We start from the raw sequence: 23,244 nt of genomic DNA on the forward strand, positions 1-23,244 counted from the left end.
TTCAAAACTTCCAAAACATTTTCAAGACTTTAAGAAATCTCCGTTTCTCAAATAATAGATATTCGAAACAATTTGAAACGTTACACGACTGATCTCTTTTAAAATTTTCAAAAGAAGCAAGATTCGAACGCTCTCATCGCTACCGCCAGACATCTCCCCGCTTTTCTAAATGCGCGAGTACATGCTGGTGGAATAAAAAATTCTGTGGGGCCAGCAGTGTTCCACCGCTATCGAACACTCCGCACGTTCGCAAACACGTAGATCGCCGTGCTTGCGCATGCAGATTTTCAGATGCAACCAGCCGGCTCTGCGCCGCGTCGGAGGAGCGCATATCCCCGAATTAGCCAACTGAGAGGGTTAGACGCGAGATGGGGACGCACAGAAGGGTACTTCTGTCCTTGTTCATGCATAATATCCATATTCTTCGAAGGAGACAATGCCCCATCGCGAGGAAGCGACGACATAGCGGGATGCATCGTGATACAATCGAGGCAATACCCTCCTTTCGATCCCGCTTCGCCCTCGGGCTACCCTCGGCGATTGCGCGCGATCCGAAGAGATTCTTTGCGACCCTGACATTCACGCGAAATATCAGGGGGAAAAATAAGAGATTTATCTTTTATTTTCAATACGTCGATTTCACATAAATGTCAGAAAGAAAGAGAGAAAGAGAGGAGGAAAATTTATAAGATCAAGATGCGATTTTGATTCCTTTTCAAAGAGATACAGAGTTTCTCTTTAATTTATATACGCGAACGTATGTACTTATAAAATTGACTTTGGACAAAAGTCTACCAAAAAAGACCACTCTTCACACTTTTTCATCCGTAAAAGCACCGAAAGCACTTTGATACTTTTTTCGTCAATGCTCCGCAAAATTTGGCCGGTCATTTTTAATGCGGTTTCGTTTTACCGGCGGGTGATTAAAGTGGCATTGCCTCCGGGCCGTGTTTTCCATATTTTACTTCTCGTTTCATTTCAGCTTAGATCACGCGCTCATAACGGCGATTGTTTTATAATTGCATTAATGCGGTCAGTAGTACGTCTATTCAATTTCGTTGCGCGTTTTAATAGCGGATCCGCGAAACGCGCCTCGCGTACAATATCCGCGAGCGGCGCGAAACATTTCATTCGCTGATTAATCGGGGAATGAAATATATTTAATTACGCGAAAACTGGTCGCGCGCAATTATTCCGCGATACCCTCTCAATTACATTAATGAACCGAGAGAAATGTTACGCTGTCGCGGGCTCTGTCGGTGCACTGCCAAAGGACCAGTCGCGCATTTCATTCTGTCGTAATCTCGCCAATAATTAACACGATTACACGAGCATCTACTAATGAAATATACAAAGTGTCACATATATGAAACTAAATCTGGGCGGATTATTCGGCCGCATATCGCGTATATGGATGAAAGAGCGATATACCGAACCTGGACATATCATTTCGAGCTATCTAGATCAATACCAGCAATTGCTCTATATCTATATAATCTATAACCGCATAATTTATTAATAACAAATGACTAGATTGCTGATCTCATAATGAAATATGATAGAGCGGTACATATAGTCCCGGTGTATCTGTACCCTATTTCAAACTTCAAGCTATCTAGAGCAATACCAACAATTGCTCTACACATTCTATAACCATAATTTATTAATAAAAACAAATGAATAGATTGCTAATCTCATAATAAAATAGGACAGAGCAGTATAGTCCTGGAGATAAAAAGATTCTTTAAAGACATTTGTATAAAAGAGGAATGCGCAATGTTACGCTATATTATAGCATGTTCTTTACACCTGTACCATATCTCAAATTCCTTACAACAGAAAAATCTTTACTCTATTTTAATAAGTTATTAGAAAAGCGGGAATGAAAGAAATATAGAGAGAGAAAGAGAGGCGAGCTAATAGTTTTCGAATCGACTAAAAGAATCCGCGAACGGGAAAGAAATGCGAAGAGCGTTGGGGAAGCAATATAATACGAAGGGTGTTAGAAACTTCCGACGCGACAAACTGACGGGGAAGAATACTAATACGGCGAAGGATTGGAACGGCATCGGGGCACATCGCGGGAACTTCGCGACTCTATGAAGCTCCCCGTCTAATCGTCCGATACGAGATTCCTGCGGTACTTTATTATTAGAAAAGTTTGCGGACGGGGAAGAATCGAACGAGATCAGGCTCACGGGTCGCGCGGATTATCACGGTTATCGACTTCGCGACTGCCACGACGATCCAAGACGGTGAGGGGAAGAGGGTGGGCTCATTCTGCCCATTACGCCGTTCGAGTAACAAGATATTGAATTTCTGGCACGATTGAGTGAGAACCGACCAGTTTTCGTCTCTCCCTCCCCCCTTCTCCTTTATCTCTGTCTCTCCCCTCGAGGCCGGATTCCGCGCCTTGAGATATAATGGGGCGCCTTTACGCGTCTCAGGACTATGTTTCGAGGCGCTCTAAGGAGAGAGAGAGAGAATGGGAGAGAAAAGGAGAAGGAGACGCGACGGCGGAGGCTGTACACGCTCTCCAACAAACGCCCATTTTCAGACAATGAATATTTTAGCGCGTCTATGAAAGCCCGCTTTTTTTGCGCCTCGCACCGCTCTCGGCACAAAGGGCGTCATCGTCGCGCCATACTCTCCGCGCGCGCGCGTGCGAGGGTATGTGTGTGCCTGTGCTTTTTGTATGCCTGACGCTCCCGGGCCCTTGACCACTCAAGAATTGCCTTGGTCGTAACTGGATCAAGTAACGCTATTCTCCGCGCGCGCGGGCGAGAAGGTCCCTTTCTTGTCTTTCTTATTGAAGGGCTCGCTCGCCCGCGCGACGCCATCGGGTTGCGATTCACTTCGAAGGGGAAGGAAGGGCTCTTACCTCGAGACCGAAGGGTCGAAGGGACTTCCCTTTCGCGCCGACGATAACGAGGTGCTCGTTTAAACGATCGGGGCTGCTACTTGAAGGAACATACGGAAGGCTACGCGAGTTTGGACACTTCGAAATTGCCGCGATGCTGATCGATTCGAACGGAATTAATCGCGCAGATGACGCCAGTAGCGATCTCGTATGCTTTTATCTACAGGTCGTACGGGTAATATATCTACAGGCGGATCTTATTTTACCGACGGTAGAAACTCTCTCTGTCAGAATTAAGCTCAGAGATACAAATGTGTTGAAAATGTATTGCATATAAAGTGGCAATACAATATTTTCTAACAGTTACCTTATATTGAATAGAGAATCTGATAATTACATGTAATTGACTTTAGATGATAAAATTCCTTCGTTGATCTTTTGTAGATAAAAGCAAAGGATTGATACCCGCGTAAGATATTAAAAACATTTATTTTTGTTTATAGTAAAAAAAATATTTAACTACTAGCACTAAATTTATAAAATTTTATTTTGCACTATCTTAACTCTAATTATAATGTAAATGAAATAAACGTTTTTTTTTTACATATAATATAAATGAGAGAGAAGAAAACTTCATGTATCTTTCGCTTCTTCACTTCGACATAAATAATTTTTGTTAACAGTAAGTCGAATTGGTAAAGACATCACCCATCACGAAATATAGGGATATTCAGGTTCAAATCCTGGCTGAGGTGATATTTTTTGCAATAAATTCTTTACAGATTTAAGGATGCTTATTAGCATCAAAATTTAAATCGATTATCGATTTGTGTATGTGGTTTTACTGTTCCGACTAGCTATGTTTTAAAGACCAATAAGAAATCGGCGCGCAGAGTTGACTGATTTCGGAAAAAGTATGATATATAAAATTCACACAATATTATTAGGCTACCAAGATCCAGTCCGGAGTAAATGGCGTTTCTCTTCCTCTAATTGAATTTTTATTAATGTTAAAATACGATTAATGATATTTAATATATTTTATATATGCTAGAAATATTGAGTTGAATATAATAAATAACAATTTCGTACAATAAGAAATAATTTATTCGTTTAAAATTCAAGCTAAGAGTAAATTAATTATTGTTTGAAACAAAAATTACGTATTCGCATTTGCCTTCAAAACGATGTTTCTTCTTACTTCTTAGTTATCGCAATGTTTGCAGTCGAAACGGTGTATCGAACTGTTTAAGCGTAAAATATGGAACTTTCCTACGAGCTGGAATTTCCGCCGGACTCTCGACGAGACTCTGCCTCGGAAAGGCGTGACGATAAATAAGAAGAAAACCGCGGAACTTTTATCTAAGTGGAAAAAAATTGAGGTATCGGCGTCGCATCAAATGAATATTGGAGCGAGGGCGCTTTCCAGACCGGGAAACGGGAAGTTCCGTGACGAGGGATAAAAATCGGCCGCGACCATTGTCCAGCTGTCCGGTAATGGACGACCCTCCTTTGGCTCGAGCTAATAATACTGAATTGATCCGGGGACGTTTTGGCGATTATGTTTCACGGCGTTGCTTTCCGTGCTTGCCTTTTATATTACGGACAATCGAAAAAACCTAACTTTTTGCCCGATTTTTTCTTTTTTTTTTCGAACGATCGGCTGCCCGGTGTCCGACATCTGCCTGCCGATGTGCATCGGTCATCGGTCACCGCGTGGCGATCGTCCCGATAAAATGCGGGATGTTCTCAAGGAGTGTTATCGTATCGTGACGACAAAGCGTGAAATCAAACTCAAGTCAAGCGTCGAAGGGAATTGCACGACCTCGGGATGAAACGTCGCGCGTCGTTCGGCGTCGCGATAAACGGTGGACGTTTATGGCACGGCGCGGAAGTTATGCGTCTATTTCATACGGGGCGATGGAATTTTACAAACGTGCCGATTTGGAATATTAACGACGTGGAATATTAACATGACTTGCAAAACGCCCGTGCGCGCTATCACTTTGGAAAATTTTATTCGCTTAACGATTCGCGATATCTTCACCTAGGTCGTACTGCCGAATTATCTTTTTGAAATGCAATGATTATAATAACGAACTATATTATGTATAAAATCACGTTTAACATCACGTGTGCGATCCGTCTAGATCGTGTTCGATTGCACGTAATTATACACTTGTCAAGATACGAACGATAAAGATTACGCTTTTAATTAAGAAAACCTAAAATTCCTGGCTAGATTAAGATAAGTATATCTTATCGCATAAAATAATTGAAATTTATGGATATATTCTTTCCTTTTTTTAAGACCAAGAGCGATTTCTTGGACTCTCTAAATCTAAAACTTATATGCTCGCCATATTGCATTTCGAAGGGAGGAGCCCTTATTTTTTTGGCTGAACAACCGCTTATTCCGCAATCATCCGTGTGACGCACGGTCATGCGACACGGCTACTTCCACTTTTTTACCGCACGATTCGATCATCCAAAACTAGCAAAAACTATGAAAGGAAACTCGCGCGCGGCACGCGTGCAGCAAGAAAAGTATCCCCGCTCGTGCATCTCCACCAAACTTTACATAAGGGAATTTTTTTACCTATGTGATACATAATTTTCCCTCAAGTATAAAAAATTAATTCTTAATAAACAATTCCAACAAAATTTATACAATTATCTCAAATAAATATAAACTTTGTAACAGATAAAATATGTCAATATATTTTATGTGTTACAAAGTTCATATTTATTTGTTCAAAATATCTTCATACAATTAATTGATAATCCCGAGAAATATTTACAATCAATTTTAATTAAACCTTAATTAAAGTTTTAATGATGTAAGATATTCATAGCGATTTTTAGTTTAAACTTTGTATATTGATGTATTTTATATGTTACAAAGTTCACATTAAAAATAGCAATAAATATCTTGCATCATTAAGGCTTTAATTAAGGTTTAATTAAAATTGATTGTAATTATATCCTGGAATTAATATCAATTAATTGTACGAAGATACTTTGACTTACTTATAGATGACAAAAATAGTGTTTTAGTTTACAGATGCTAAGGCGTTATCAATTGCTCGTTCCGTTGCATTTTAAAGAGGAACGATGGTCGATGAGAACGCAAGCACCGGCGTAGGCTCTCACGGATTATCGAGTTGGATACCTCATGAAAATTGTCGGGTTAGGGCTCGGTAGCGGTCGGCGCGTAATGCCATGAATTTGCAGGAACCAATGCAGACCGCCGGCTTTCAATATCGTTATCAATACTGTATATAGAATCGCGTGACAAGTGCGTGACCGCAGATGCGGAACGCCCCCGGTACGCATGGACGTTTGCGCCCAACTGCCTCAATTTGTCTCTTAAATTATGCACGATCTCACTGCAAATAGTGGTTTTTGATCCACATCGTACATAAAGACCCTGCTTTATATCCTTCGTAATCCCACAATCATTCTTTACATATTCTTTTATCGTTGCACATGTTTGCTAATCGCTTGGCCGCTCCCCAAAAATATCTTTTGGCCGAAGAAAAAATTCCGGTTAATTAGGAACTTTTCTATTTCCTCGTACCATTAAGTCCCTTGCACCTTACATTCATGTTCTATTATTACGTCCGTATCCGCAATTTTCAATGAAAGTGGAATTATCGACGATAAATAATACAATTCGTTGGGAGCGGAATTCAGGCGCAAACGACACGCGGTAATCGATACCGAGCCGTCCGTCAAAGAAAGGGCCACTCTTCGGTAGGCTCGGACATTTTAAGAAAGAGCCTATGTGTCGTTTTCTTGGTGGAGAAAGATCCTGAGAGGAGAGGCTCGAGCTAGCTCGAACTTATCCGTGAGGCTAAACTAATTTGCCGCGCGCGAGGGTGGACGGTTGGAGCCTCTATAGGCGGGGTGACACGGGACCACGGTCGAACCACGGGGAACGAGGGGCGAAAGCGCGGACAAGCGGGAAGGGGGCTCTAATGCCATCGGGTGGTAGTGGAGGGGCAGCGAATTCCAAGTGACCAGTAAAAGTACCACCCCACACACACCGGCCTCGCTTCTCTCTTTCCTTTCATCCCCTTTTTCTCTCTCTTCTTCGTCGCCACTCCTCTCCTCTCCCGCCTCTTCCCCTCCGTAAGTCCCCTTTCCCTTTCGCTCCGACACCCCCGCCCTTCCGTCCCCCTCAAAAGACCTCAGTGTTACCCGAGGGGAACTGTGAACTGGGGTAAAAGACTGCTCGTGCTGGGTCGCGAGAACGACGTTCTTTACGGCTCATACGTATGTGTGTTTCTCGCGTGCGCGTGTGTGCGTGTGTATGCGTATTTACGCGCGCGAGCGTGTTTTTTTTTTCAGCGCACGTGTGTGCAGGTGCGTAACTTCGGAAGAGGAGGAAGTGCCTTGACGAAGAAGTTCAGTGATGGCGAGCCGTCATCCAAGTCCCCGAACTTTTTCTTTACCACGCTAATGACTTTTACTACTTTCCTGTACATGAGATGTACCACGTAGGTAAGATGGAGCGTGTTGCACATAACAACGTAGTTGTATTACATTCTCATTTGCTTCTGCTTTCTCTCTATCATGTATAAAATGTTCTTTATGCGTATAAAATTGATTTATGATAAATTTTATAATGTCATCTTATCGTAGCCATTTGGAAACCCTACAATTTTCAACGATGGAAAGAGATATTTTCTTGCTCAGAGGTTTTGTTTTAGCAACTAAAGAAACATTAATTATTTCCGAATTTTCCATTTTTTTCGGACCTTTTCTTAAAAATAATTTTGAGAAATAAGAGAGACGATCATGTTGTTCGACAGCGAATATATGCGCGAAATAAAGGAAAATTTGGGGGTCGATAAGAGAAAGAAGGGAGCCTGTCTGTTCGCAGAAAGGCGTCGGCCCTGACTTTGAAAGGACGTGGGGGTGGCGGGCAGGCAGGCAGGGAGAGGGACAACTCCGTGAGGGAAGGACGTTGAATCGTGGAACGCGGGGACGGGGACGCGGCGGCCGCGGCGGGCTGGAGGGTTGAATCAGCGCGGGGGTGTATGGGGGAATTAGTGGATGGTCGCGGACAATGTGGGGGATACTTTCTCATATCAAGTATGGCCGCCATCGTGGCACGATGGTCAAAACAATAGTAAGTAGCCGAGGCCGCGGGCGATTCCTCTTCTAAACCCCGTATATCGTCGCGCGCCGCCATGATATATATCTCTTCTTTTTTTTTCCGTTTCGCTCCTTAATTATCGCCACCTCGCCACCTCGTCGGTACAGCGCGCGATCTGTCATTATTCCACCCTCCTCCTCACAGCTTTCCAGTGCGCGGTGAACAAAGTGGTGTTATCGTCGCGTTATCGCCGGCACGCACGTCCAGCCGCCACCTCGCCGGTGCTTAACAAATGGATAATAATAAGGGGCCGTCGACGAGCCGCGATTTTCTGGGATGGTTTTACATCCACGCATCGCGCTGCTGATCACGGTGAGTGCAATCCTCCGTTCTGCCGATCGGGATTATTCGCGATCGCGTTCAGCTGTTCCACGATGCCACGTATGTATCGAGGGATCGAGATATCGGATATAGTTTCGCCGCTTTTAATTATTGTATATAAATATATAAATATCTGCCGAAAGCATTAAAGTCACAAAAATTATTCGATCCTTATCCTGGCGATCATTTCGATAGATTGTTTCGATAAACTTTTGAAAACATCTGAATCTAAAAGATCTAAATCTCGTCGCGTATTGTGGTTTGCAGATTTTATCTAGTCTTTCCCCCGGGAACATTCCCCGGACACTCAAACGATAGATTCTATCACACGTGCGCGGTAATCTTTACGAAATTTAAAAAGTTAAGTCGTTTATCACGTAGAATTACTATAATCGGAGAAAGTAATATGATAAAAGCAAGGTGACACGATAAACTCCCTTTTTATCCGGATTGTCGGAACGATCTTTGCACTCGGCTCGATCGGATCGACCGACAGACCGCGAGATCCAAACGGACTGCGTGTAATGTCCCCGTACTTCCGGATCCTCTCGTCAGAACAGGTCCCCGAATCTACAGAATGCGCGAAACGATACTACACCGCTCCCCTTTCAGGGCGAACTAAAAGTACCGGCCGACCGGGTATTCTCGCCGCGACGTCTTTTGCATGCGAATACTCCACGTGGTTCATCCGGCGACACGCATTGCGCAGATCCGACCTCCCGCGATCCCCACCTTTATGCGAATCACACCTTTTACCATACCGTAACAGATTCGTGTGCGCGGAGCTCCCGCCGAGTGAGTTGACTGCTATACTTAACTCCTCGAAGTTTCCGACAAACTTTGTGATTTAAGACGTTCCGACGTACCTTTGTGATTTTCTTACCTTACACGTATGACCCTAAAGATATTAACCGATGAAATTTGTTTTACAAAACCGCGAATTTATATTCACATCCATATTTATTGGATGTTCTAAATATAAAACGAAAATCCTATTCTTAATTCAAACGGTGCTACATACTTTTGAATAATGCATGAAAGAATGTTCAGACAAAGAATGTGAGATATAAAATCATTGAAACTTGCGGAAAATTAATTTTAATATAGCATGCCTTTAAATCATTAATATTATATTCTGCCACTTAAGCTTAAGTACAAGTTATATCATATAATATATATACATATACATAGTTTATATATTATACATAATTTTTTACAAAAAGAAGACAAAGATGTAAATAAAATATATTTAAAAAATAACAAAAACAATGTATGTGTGTGTACTCTCTTAAAATACTAAATTTTTTAATCCAATATGAGAGATATTATTTATTTATTTGTACAAGAATCACAAAATTAGAAAACTTATTTAAAAAAGGGGGGCTGTATATTCCATTTAACAGTATTAAGACTCTCTTCCTCTCTCTCGTCCGTAATGGTTAACATTGACATTTCAGCGGCAGCCACGGCAAAGTCGATCCGCTTGAGACTCGAGAAAGAGACCGGCGACGAATCGGATGGACGTTTCAGGACGTTGAGGGGAGGGTGCGCGGGTAGATTTTCAGGGACTGGCGATGATATTTGTCTTGTTTACGGGAAGACTTATGCGCGTGTGCGGACCGCCGAAGTTTGCCGCTCGATCAATAGGCCTCTACTGAAATCACACGTAAACGGGACCCGCGTGTATCCCGCACACGCCCACGCGGTACGCACGTACACGCACCGCGTACACGGACACGCGTGCTTGCTCGAGCACCGGTCCAATCCACGCGAAAAGTTCGCGCGAGCTTTTCTTTCGACTTTTTGCGAAAGGAGCCACAAGGCTTTCATAATTCACTGTCCATACCCACTATTGATTCTGTTCTCTTTCTCTCTGTCTCTCTTGCTTTCTCTTTCTTGCTCTCTATCTGGATCCGTTTGATGTCCCCGGGCTTTTATTGCTTCACCTTAGGTTCGATTGATTTGCCGTCTCTCGCTTACTTTCGCCGACCTGCTTTTGCGCTTGTTTTAATCAGGCTCTATATTATACAAGTGTCATCGGACAATTATTTGTCATGCGAGCCAATTATCTTCTTTAGAAATGGTACAAATCAAATTCTGGAAGATATATGATTTGGAAGATAAAATAGATTATTATTTTTAGAATTATTTAATTAGAATTCTATTTAATAATGTCGTGAGTCAGAAAGTGACTGCTGACATTTGATTCTCGCAATTCAATCAGCAGCGAATACCGTAAAAGAAATGTGTCTATCAATATATAAGTTCCTAGTCGTTAAATTTTATAGTTTAAAAATGGAACGATCAATGCCAGGCTGATATACAGTTGTAGTAACATGTCTCGATTTAAAAGATTCTTTAGCCATTTTATTTCAATGCAACTCAGCAACGCGACCGACGCCGACGTGTCGTTTCTCGCCCGAACTGCGTCAAGCCATTTCGTACTTTATTAGAATTATTGAACCGCTGATGAATTTTACCGTCATCGGTCAGGCTGCAACGAGAGCGCCGCACGAAAATACCCTTGACGTGCGTTCATCCATTATTTCGCGGGGGTGCAACGTTGTTTGTCGTTGCACCCACGCGCTCGTCCATGCCACCCACACAAGTCAAAGAAAATCTGGCGAACGCGGTGTACGCGTAATAATAATACGGTAAGTCTTGTTCTATCTCATTGTCAGTGCTCTCTCTCTCTCTCTCTCTCTCTCTCTCTCTCTCTCTCTCTCTCTCTCTCTCTCTCTCTCTCTCTCTCTCTCTCTCTCTCTCTCTCTCTCTCACTCTTTCTCTCTCTCTTTGCGCCTCTGACGACGTGTTTTTCGCCGACATCCTTTCGCGAACGGCGAACTACCCCATCGAGTCGGGTCACCGCCCCTCTCTATCATTCATCCAATTTCGGCGGTGAGTTTCCACAATGTCGGAGCTTTCTGCCCTCGCGCGAACATACGGGCGTATTTACGCGTATTTTTAGAAAATCTGTCAAAGGTTGCGTAGAGAAATATACGCGGGTTCCGCGGAACCCTCGCTGTCTGCCCCGTTCACTACCTCTACCTATCTCTCACTCTGACGTGCGTCAGCGATTGCTTTACAACCCTCACATAATCCAATTTCCGTCACACACGCGCACATGCACCAACTGCGAATAATAACCGCTGTTCTTTTTAGACAAACCGAAAGCAAAAACAACTCCGCGGGGCGATTGTTGTGTAGATCGTTGCCGTTACATTTTAAATACTTGAGAGTGCATCTCCTAAAGGAGATGAATTTTATAGTATAATTGCCAGAACTAATAAATAGTTTTATATATCAATATATCTATGTATAAATAAGTACATTTATATATAATAAAATTATAATAAAAGAGAAAGAACATGTAATAGAATGCTCAATATATTTTTGGAACACAGTGAACTAGAAAATTTACGTGAAAGTAGTTTATACTGATATTAAAAATACAAAAACAGATTTTAGCTGTATATAAAATTGCAAGTTTAGGCAGCAAATGATGTTATTTCAAAAATTTTTATTTGAATTATATGATAAGAAATATAATTATATAATTTTAATTTTTTACAAACATTTTACCTATGCTAGCTTCGGTTGTTAATCGGCCTAACAATTGCTCAAGTTATTATTAAAATCGCTCTCAAACAACCTGTCAAAACAGCTAAGAATGTATCGTCGGTTTACGAATAACACGTCTCTCATCCGGCATCAATATAAGCAATTCTTCTTACATACATATTGTAAGATGATACACCGATAAAAATAGAACTGGAGAGAATACGCTTCTGTGCTCTCATATCTCTGTGTGTCATCGGAAAAACATTTTTGTTTCAATGAACTTCGATAAAAAAAAACGAAAGAATGCGATCAGCTTTATCTCTCTTCATCTATTATCACGATGAACTTTTTCTACGGATTTTTAATAATACTAAGATGTGATAAAACGCACGTTATAGTACCATAGTACTATATTATTAGCACAAATCTTTATCAAAACATAAAGAACTTTGTGTTTATCTGATATAACGAACAGTATTAAAATTTTACACCGATAAATCTTTTATTACAAAACGTCTTCACAAACTTCGTAATCTTTACTCGTTCAATTTAGCAAAGTTTAATATCTTTTGATAAAAGATAACTCATCTATTTTATAACGCTTAGACACGAAGTGTTATTAAATTAAATGTTAGATATTATAAAGTGTCGCGAGAAAAATTGCGCCTAGCTAAATTTTCAGAAAAATAAATTTTGATTTTCTATAAAAGAATGTACAGTATATAAAACCCTCGTATAATAATAGATACCCTATATATTTTAATAATTTTATAACCAGTACTAATACTAATTGATCAATTTAATTGGAATTTAATATTAAATTTAATAAATGTAATTATATTACATTTTCCAATTTTGTCATAAAACTACATTTCAAGACTGAATAACAATCAACGCGTGGTTCAAAAACATAAAGGTGGCACGTATAAAATTCGCAAACATTATTATTAGGCATAAGATTCCGCTCGAAAATATTAATATTTACTTATTTTGTTGCATACATATCACGATATAAATCTTGTTCAATATTCATCAATGTCGCACACAAAATGAAGACGGTGCAATGTTGAATTCTCCTTAAAATATTATTTCTACACGAACATGTTATTGTTGCCGCGCTCAGATAAATCCGGAAATCATCAACCCGCAGAATGCAGCAGAATGCGGGGATGACGGAGCGGGGTGGGGAGATTTGTATCGCGGTCTCCGAAGGTGGTAGGGACGTGGAAACGGCGTGACAGACCCTTCATAGGACACCGTGCCTATACCTAACAGTAACGTGGCAGAATCCAAAGCTGCCGAGGGCCGCGGAGATCAAGGCACGCGAATACCTGAGCTCTCGACTAAAACGTTTCAACACTGTCATTTGCATTTCCCTCCGATTCCCTCTCGTGCAATCGCGTCTTAACGTTATCTTGCCGTCAGTTCCGCCACCACGGATTTCGCGTCTCTCCGCGGACTTCTTTGATCCGACAAAGATCGATATCGAATGAGGAAGTTTCGAGCGACGACCTCGATTTTCTCGTTCTCGCGAAAGGGAGAGCCCGGCGACGACGCGAAAATGGAAATATCCCCGCCGGAGAGGGTGAGGCTGACCAACGACGTCCAAGGTCCATGCAGTTCACTCACCCTCGGTAACGCCACGTGCCAATAACGCGGCGATCTCAGCCAAAAGGCGAGGCGATTGCCCTGTCGCGGACTGTGCCCTGTTTCGAGTTTTGCAAAGTGTCGCGAAGTTTTCGTAATCGCGAGAGATGCGTGACGAGGCTGCGCGTGACTCACGACGACGACGACGTGCGGTTCTCGAGGTGTCACGTTTCGATGCGGACGCGATCTCCACGGTCCATCGGTCATGAAACGAAGACGTTTGAAGCACGAGGACCTGTGTATCCCGCGGGTGAGGATTTTACAAAGTGTTGGTTGCACTAATCTTGAACCTCCGTCTGTATACGTGGGTCTACGGCGTCCGAGCCAAATTGATATCGGCTCGTAACTGGTAAAACTTGCAAGCCTATCAGAAAATGTTAAATAAACGATGTTTATCAAAATGATTATAAAATCGTCAACTACAACAAACCAGACAGATGTTTCATAAATTTTTTCAGATTTTTTAAAATAAACAGAATGATAAATTTCTTTCGCCAGTACATAGAATAACAATTAAAGTAATTTAAATTACTTTAATTGTTATTCTATGTACTGGCGAAAGAAATTTATCATTCTGTTTATTATACACCGTCGACCTATATAGTAATCGATGCTCCATCTTATAGTTTGTTATTGCGATAAATATTACCACAGCCCCAGTGGTCGGATTGGCATACGGGAGGTTCCAGGTTCAAACCCTGGCTGGGGTAATATTTTTTCGCAATAAAAAATTTAAACTATTTAATTTAGAAATTACATCAACTGACCAAAACCCATGGTCGAAATTAATAATGTCTCGATGATTGATCCGAAAAAAAGTTCTGTGTGAATCCGACAAACCAAGTTGGCTCACAGTTTTTCAATGTTCATATCGGAAAGACGTTATATATATTGCCAGTCAGGTCGATTTAAATTACTTTAATTTTTTTTAAATACTTTAAGGTAGGGAAAAATAGCGTCAAATGTGACAGACTCACCTATACGCTCCGAGGTGCAAAAAAAAAACGTATACAAACGGGTTAACATTCCACGCAGCTTCGGGTGTTAAAAACAAAGATTATGCGAGCGATTCTCGCACGAACATTCATAGACATTTAAGAACATTTTATCATCAATAAGCTTTAATTAATATAATCATTCTAATACATATTAATTATATTCTTAATATTTATTATAAGTATTAAATTTCTTAATACGTAATATTAATTAGTCTAAATCTTATTACTTCCAGACTGTAATAGTTAGCTAAATGAAATTAAATTGTGCTTACAACGAACGAGTAAAATGCGAAGCGTTAGATCGCAAGAAATAGTCGACAAACTTTTCCCACAATTTTCTTTCCCTTCGCGACACTGGATAACAGGGAACCTAAGTATAAAAATCATTGCGTTGAAATGTTTTCGAACTTGTGCACGCACAGCTCACGCGATCTTTCTCACGCGTGTATCACGCACGGCCGGACACACAATGGCAGAATATCGTTCAGGGTTCACTGACCGTGTATCGTCCACTTACATTACATTCGCGATACAAGGCTGTCATCCTGAATTAGTAATTACGCCGCGCTTTCTGAAATGCATATTCGTACTATCTTCCGAATTCTCTGAATACGTAGGGTGGACGTATAATATGAGTCATGGGAGGGTGTCCACCCTGCTCTCCCCCCTCCCCCCCGCCTTGCCTGTCCGATATCCCGCGTCTCCCTTTTTCGAGACCGCATGTCCGTCGCGCGCGAGCGAGGGTGTCTCGTTCACCGTGTCTCGTTCGTCAAGTTTCGCGTGCGTCTTCCTGCAGCACGAAGTGCTCGTTAGCCGACCCCAACTTTCCCTTTTCCCTGCCCCTCAGATCGGTCGAGCGAAATCATTATGATCTGCCTCGAATTAATGTCGCCTTCGACGAGCATTCGCGATTCTCCGCACTCGCGAGACAACATATTCGGAATTTATATTATATTGTGCCGCGATGTTCTTGTATGACATTCTTGAAATTGGACACTAGCTATTCCATTAAAAGAGGTAATGATAGACGTCTAAATAGATAGATGTCGAAATCAAGGGCTAGCAAACTTTTTTTTATAAAAGGATAGATAGTATTTTGAGCTTTACAGTTCAAGGGGATATTATAAAAATATAATAAAATTTTCGACAAATTTTTTATTAACAAACTTTAGAATATAATAACAATTACGCGAGTTATAGTTTGTCTATTCCTGATATATAATTATGCATATCTAAATGCGAATTTATCAATCCAAATGTTGAGGAAAGTGCAAAATTAAGTTACATGGAGAGAACTGTATTATGGCTTTCTTTTTCACGAAAACATTATCAAATGCCAGATCGTTTCTTTTTTTTGTAATTTTTTAAACGCGAGACATTTGTCTGTTCCTTGCTAGACGGGCAACATCTGAGGAAGAGCAGCGGGGTGCGTGAGATCCATCAAGATGTCGTCGAGCGTGACATCGTCGCACGAGGCCACGGCGGCGACGGCGGAGGCGACGGAGCTGGACAGCGACGGTTCGAGCTGCGGCGAACGCGACGTCTGGAAGCGCGTTCGCGGCGATCCCGCCGACGCCGGGCCCAAGAAGCGTCGGAAGCAGACCACGCCGGTAAGAGTCTCGTCCGGCCTCGCGGGCGTGCACGAGGATGCGCGCGAGGACGAACGCAGGGACGAGGACGTCGAAGGTAAGCCGTCGTCGCGATCGCCGTTGCTGAGCAACGATCACCACCACCAACAACACCACCACCACCATCACCACCACCACCACCATCACCATTCGCCGTCGTCGAAAGACGAGAATCTGAACAACGAGTTTCGCTGCCAGCACTGCGGCCGGCTCTTCGACAGCGACGAGACGCTCAATGTCCACGTGGACGGCGAGCACGGTGGCGCGAGTCAGGTGACGCCGGCTGTCGCGATCAAGGTAGAGCCGGCGCAGCAGCTGGACCCGACTAACGAGGGTCCCGTTAGTCTCTTAAGCGTTAAGAACTTCGCGACCACGTGGCTGGCGCCCGGCAGCCAGCAGCACGTGCAGTCGCAGACGCAGATGCAGTCGCAGAGCGACGAATCGTGGTCGGGCGGCCCGGTAAATCAGATCGTCACGATGACCAATCACTTACAGGCGCTCTCGAGTTTTCCGGGTGCCCTCGCGCAGTATCTACCCCTGCCAAGCTTTCCCTTGACCGATCCTCAGCTCCCCAGATCCTCCCTCGGTCCTGTGCCGGTCAAGATTTTCAATCCGGACGCGTATTGCGACATGTGCAACAAGGAGTTTTGCAACAAGTACTTCCTGAAGACGCACAAGGCCAACAAGCATGGGATCTACGTCGACTCGCCGGCGCCAACCGTGGCTCTAGATTCCGCCAATGTCGTCGTTGCCAGCGGCGTGTTCGGCGCCGCGAACTTCCCCGCAGGTAATCCGAGTGTGAAACTGGAGCCGCCGGCAACTCCGCCGCAGAAGCGTTTCCGCAACGAGGATCCCGCGAGAAAGCACAAGCTGAAAACGCACAATGAGTCGCCGACAGATCAGCAGACGGACGGCCAGCAGATTATTGTGTCGCAGAACGAGGAGGACCAAGTGACGCCGCGCGACAGTCCCGGCGGCATGGAAGCGCTTATGAAGCAGGAATATGGCGTTGAACAGGAAGATGCGACCTTCATGCCGGCCCCGAGACACCTCTCGCCCCAGTCCATCCAGCAAGCACGCGATTCCGGTTTCAGCGTCGATCTTCTGCGTCATCTGGGCGTCATAAATCCGGAAGCGTTCTGCGAGATCTGCTGCAAGGAGTACTGCAACAAGTATTTCCTGCGCACGCATAAAATGAAACGGCACGGCGTCGTCGTGCAGGACAACGAGAAATCGCCCGGCAATCCCGGCACGGCCGTCGCCACTTGGCACCAGGTGCAGACCAGTCCGCTGAACTTGATCGTGTCGGAAGTTGCCGCGACGGGTGCGGAGTCCAACGACCGCAGCGGCGAGGAGCACGAGTGCAAACCTTGCGACATTCGCTTCCAGACGATCGGTCTGTATCAGGCGCATTGCAGGAAGATGCACGAGAACGAGGAACGCGGCTCGCCGAAGCAGGAATACGATCTGGACGGCTCCGATCAGCGTACCGACTCGATCTCGGAGGATCTTCAGAAGCTGCAGACTATGATCATGCAGCTGAACGGTCTGGATTCCGGTAAAGGATTATCCTGCGCCGTGTGCGGCAGGGAATGTGACTCGAGGTCGGCTCTGCGCGTTCACATGGCGACCGAACACGGTGTCGCCGGTGACGGAGCCTCGTCGCCGCCGCAGAAGTCGCCCACGGTAATTTCAACTATTTTCTGCACTCTCTGCGAGAAGGATTATCCTAGCCAAGACGCACTGAGGAGACACATTAGCGAGGAACATCAACCCATTGTGTCCAGCGCTATCACTCTGCCGACACTGCCGCCAACGGTAATCGCCTCTTCCGCCAGTTCGACGCCAACCAGTCAGACTCCGAGCGGCCAAACGACGGCGACGACGACGACGACGACGACGACGACGACGATGACGACGACAGAGAGGAAGGTGACGTCGCTCACCCCCACGTCGAGTTACTGTGAGATCTGCAACAAGGAGCTGTGTAACAAATATTTCATGAAGACGCACATGCAACGGATGCACGGCATCGAGATCGAGAATGGCGCGCAGATCGGCGGCGTCATCTGCAACATCTGCAACAAGGAGCTATGCAGCAAGTACTTCCTGCGGGTTCACAAGCACAATACTCACGGGATCGTCGACGAGAACACGTCGTCGGGATCGACGTCGAACAAGCAGGAGTCCTTTGACGCTCCCAGCGCCGAAGACTCGACACTGAAACCGGAGCAACTGAGCGATCTCAGTCACAGATACTTCACCCACTTCACCGAGGTATGTCCGATCTGCAGTCGAAGGTTCCGCAGCATCAAGTGGCTGAAAGCTCACCTGATGAGCGACCACGGGAAAGCAGGGGTCGACAAATGGCACGAATTGGAGCAGCAGTATCAAGCGACGTCCAGAACCAGCGGTAGAAGCGTCGCTTCAGCGAAGAACACGCAGCCAACGTCGAATCTGAAGATTCCCAATGGCTTCGAGGTCGCCCAACAGGCCAAGCCTGTCGATTACACGAGTCTGGGAAATCAGATGCTGTCGAATCTCCTCGGCTCCTCGTCCGAGGAACCTCAACTGAAGAACTATCGCTGCGGCTACTGCAACTTTACGACCCCCGTGCTACCCTTCCTCTTTCTTCACGAGCGGTCCCACGTGAGCTCTCAGGAAAATCTCGAGGGGGATCGCGCGCTGCAATGCCCGATCTGCTCGCACGACTTCCATCAGCCGGAGCTGCTTCATCAGCATCTGCTCGCCAAGCATCAGTTCCCCTCTCTGTTGTCGCAATTCCAGCATCCTCTAGTGAATAATTTCAGATCGGACATTGACGTCAAAACAAGCGACGTCAAGGACAGAGCTGATCAGGATTCGAAAAACGACCGCGTGGGATGCAGTCCGCAAACCGATCGGAGCGTGTCCGAGCCCGCGAGAAACCCGCGGCAGGACGAAACCGCGGTGCAGGTGACGCCTCAGGGTGTGTACAAGTGCGCCCAGTGCGGCTACGCGACGACGAATCTGAATCGCATTAAGAAACACGTGCGGAAGGATCACAAGGCGATAGGCGATCCGACGGAGAGCGTGATCGCCGAGCTCAGCAAGACCCTGAGGGACGTGGCGAACAAGCAGAAGATGCCGGCCTGTTACGCGATGCCGCAGGACACGAACCCCGACAAGACCATCATGCAGCCGTTCCTGATCGAGGAGCAGGATCTGATGCAGGTGGGCGCCGAGTCGAGCTCGGCGAAGAGATTCGCGCCGGCTCTAGTCTACTTGCCGGTCAAGTCCAGAATCGGCAACGCTCTGACCGCCTCCTTCACTCTCACCCCCGCCTGAATTTAGATCGCGATCGCCCTACATCGCACATCGCTTAAAAGAATACGGGCGGCAGCATCTGCATCTGCGACCTGAGCACGTGGTATCGGTTCCTATTTATCGTGTAAGACGGCAAGTTTTATTTTACACTATAATAACTTTGACGTTCCATTAATTTTTACGTATCTTTAGCGACTATTGCAGGCTTTCCTATTATCCGATTAGTGAGTCCCTCTGATTCCATGCTGCGAATTTATAGAACGAACGTAAAAATAGACGATACCCAGACGAGATTATTCTTCTCCTTCGAAGCTAATTTTGCATCGTGCAAAAAATAATTCTGAAGCCATTCAACGTCTGAGAAGATAGTCACTATAAATAGGAAAAAGTTTTTGAATTATCTTCTTAGACATTAATCAGTTCAAAATCCATCTTTCACTGTGCAATATTATCTTTATGAGAAGATAATCCCATCTGACGGTATTTCGTTCCAAAACGCGCCATTGCCACGACGCGAGATTGCTCGTTTTTTTTTTTTCGCAACACGTCAACTCGTACACTCGAAATACAGGGAGATCGTCCTGAAGCAACAAGGAGTAGGACACATTTACACGTATTTTATTTCGAAATGGTTCTCGAGGGCGACGAATTTAGCAGACCGAAACGATCTCCTTCGGAAGGGAAAAACCTTCCAGAAAAATAACGAGACGAGATTGTTATTATTGTTCTAAGTATAGGGAACATACTCGTTATATAATTCTTGTAAATATTTAAGTGTAACTAATTAAAACACGAACGGGTGATTGACAAAGTTCCTATTTTAAACGCGACAGGCTCCTCGACATCGGGAGGCCTTCATTCTCTTCGCTCCGCATTTCATTTCGTCCGTTTTCTCTTGCTTTAGCATATCGGTTTTGCTTCTGCTCAAGTGAACTAAAAAACAAAAAAGAAAAAAGAAATTCGCGCGGAAGATCGAGCGCGATCGATCACTTGGCATTAAAACCATTCATCGTCTTTTATCAACTTTCCTTTTCGCGACTGTTCTAGTCAATATTTTATATATAAATATATATATTTAATTACGTGAGTAAGAAGAGAGTTTTCTCAGAGATAGGGAAGATTTAGAGAGGTATTTATCATACACACATAGAATACGCTAGACTCCGAGAAAGCGTCGGGCGGCGCTAATTAGGCGCGACCGCTAATTACGCGTCGCGACGCGTACAGCCGCGTGGGCGAGAGCGCGATACAATGGTAACGGAGGTATTGGGGTATCAAATGTGCAGAGAGAATCGCCAACCAACTCAGGGGTGGACACAGTATAACCCGCAACAAAGAGTACAATCGTATACACAGCCAACGCATTACATAGACTTTAAATAACTTTTAACTTATAATGACGAGATGTAGCGCGCGTCTCTCGTAAATGTTCCGCGGAATATATCAATATAACGATCGGCCCCCCGTCCGACCCCGCCTTGGGCGAGGGGGTCGCGAAACGACCAAGCTCGATCCACTCGAATATTCGACACACGAACGGCCCCCGATTTATATATGTATGAGCTACATACGAGAGCTATGTAGCGCACTCGGATTATTTTAACTAAGAGTTACCTAGTCTAGTCGGTAAACGCCACGGACGGTCGAGTCCGAGATTAAAAGTTCCTCCTTGAAAGCTGTTTCGAACCTCGTGCCTTTGCAGCTTGAGAAACCGCGTTACCCGCCAACTTCCTCGTTGTCACGCAGCTCTCGATAAGATATATCCGAATGTGACGGGCCGATCTGTTACGATTATAATAAATGTGGTTTCTGTCAGGTGTACTCTCTCTCTCTCTCTCTCTCTTTCTCGATCGTGTCGTAGCCGATCTTCTCCCCTCGTAACGACGCGATTGCGAGACTTTTCCTTGAAAATAAGTTGCGGATAACTGCGGAATTGTTTCACGGAAATGTCCCCATAAATACTTATCTCGAAATCCATTAGGAATACAACCGGTTTATGACGCGCAATATACATTTTAATGGTTTCCGCAAAGACAATTTTAGATTATCGTCTGCTCCTAAAAATTTCCGAAGAGAATAGAAACGATTGGAATATTCAAATGTTCACGTAGAGACTAATGTTCACGTAAAGATCCTCATTAGGTTGGTGTCGCGAAAAAGTTTCGGCGATTTCTTCGTCAGCGCTCGAATACAATTGAAATGCTCGAAAGGGCAGCTGTTGCCCGCAATGACCACATTCTCGATTGCTGGGCGTGCAGCCGTTCTGACCTGCCTAGCTTCCCAAACACGTTTTCTCGCAGCACACCGGTGTGCCTATCCCTCTACGATGAACAAACATGCACGATGCATTTCCGCCTACACGACGTCGCCCTTGCTCTATCGTAAAATAATAACTCCGCTTACTCAGCGCAATCATACTCTCTTTACTTACCGAGCGATATTTGGAGAGTGCAAATATTATTTCACCAAAAAATTATTTAAAAAATTTCAGCAGATTTTATCTCCTAATTAGATAATTAAAAAATCTTCTTAAAACAAATATAACATTAATATCATCATAGAGCAACGTAACGATGGAAAGGACATAGCTTGTGAACAAGCTCAGGTTTAGATTAATTTACATATATTTTCGAAAACAACTGTATTTAGATGTTTTTAAAAATTGTACAGATACGAAGCTTTAATTTAAGTTTAATTAATAAATAATCGTGATAACTTGCAATTGCGCGTGCCGAAATTTTCAAAATTTAGTTCAAAGAGCAATATGGCGAGAAAATAAATTACGCTCCATAAAAGTGCTGTCGAGAGTGACGCGCTAGAGACGATAAATAACGCGATCGACTAGACATATATCGGTTCCCGGTGAAATGCAACATTCGGTGCCCGTCGCGTTCCGGTAATGCGAATTCGCCGGACGGATGTCAGATACGGCAATGATTTATTCCGGGACAATTTCCATGGCACGAGCCATGGTTTTTGTCTCAGGGGCCATAAAAGTTTTTCCCCGCGCGCTCGCGCAGCTGAAATTCGAGAACCGCGTCATTTAACGGCGCATGGCACACACCGATGCCGGCCGTTGCCGAAAATTCATCTGAATTAGTATGCGCGCACGCGTGCATTAATATGACTTAGGGGAGGAGAGAGGAGATCGGCCATTACGCAGATCCATCGAGGGAGTAGAAATGAGAGAGAGAGAGAAAAAGAAAGATGGAAAAGGAAGAAATGGAAACGGTCGCTGGACAGAGGGAGAAGGAGCGATTTTCGATGGGGAAAAACGAATTTTTAGCTGGCATTGTCGTGCCGGCGAGATGGGCCCGGACAAACGGGCCTTCACCATCTGGCCCCCCCTCCGGCGAGAAGGTCAGAGAGAGGAGGAAGGAGGTCGCGACCTTGGCGGGGATTTTTCCGAAAAAGTTCGAGAACGAAACTACCCGGGATGGAAAGAGGGGGAGGGGGACACGGCATCCCATCCCCCCTACCCCCGCTTTACCCTCGACTTCCCTTATTTATTCCTGCCCCACGTGCGCGACGCGCGCGGTGACACGCAAAACGCGCACGTCCATGCAAAACGGCTCTACCTCGACCCCGCTCTTAATTGTGTCCCATGCAGATACGCGTATTGTGCACTTAATGGCCCGTGCGCGACGCGTTACCATTTACCATCGCGCCGGGGATGTCGATTTAATTATTATCGCGAGGAGAGAAGAGGGCACGCGCGCAGAGGGGTGGATGACAAAAATCCGGGCGACGTCGGGGAAG

At 44.5% G+C, this 23,244-nt stretch overlaps 1 protein-coding gene across 1 annotated transcript; it reads left to right on the forward strand.

Annotated features, from left to right (window-relative positions):
- The first annotated feature begins 7,112 nt into the window (after positions 1-7,112).
- On the forward strand, positions 7,113-22,856 carry LOC139774801 (uncharacterized). Its single transcript, XM_071710285.1, has 2 exons — positions 7,113-7,366; positions 15,949-22,856. Exon 2 carries the CDS (start codon positions 15,997-15,999, stop codon positions 19,504-19,506), a length of 3,510 nt encoding a protein of 1,169 aa, XP_071566386.1. The 5' UTR covers positions 7,113-7,366; positions 15,949-15,996; the 3' UTR covers positions 19,507-22,856.
- The last annotated feature ends 388 nt before the right edge of the window (positions 22,857-23,244 follow it).

The sequence above is a fragment of the Temnothorax nylanderi genome, unplaced genomic scaffold (assembly GCF_030848795.1).
Source record: "Temnothorax nylanderi isolate EJ_2023f unplaced genomic scaffold, tnyl_v1.0 TNYL_tig0088_pilon, whole genome shotgun sequence".
In the NCBI taxonomy this organism is placed as follows: Eukaryota; Metazoa; Arthropoda; class Insecta; order Hymenoptera; family Formicidae; genus Temnothorax; species Temnothorax nylanderi.

Bases quoted from the DNA above. Each gene is read 5' to 3' on its own strand.
- LOC139774801 (XM_071710285.1), top strand. From the start codon at position 15,997: ATGTCGTCGAGCGTGACATCGTCGCACGAGGCCACGGCGGCGACGGCG.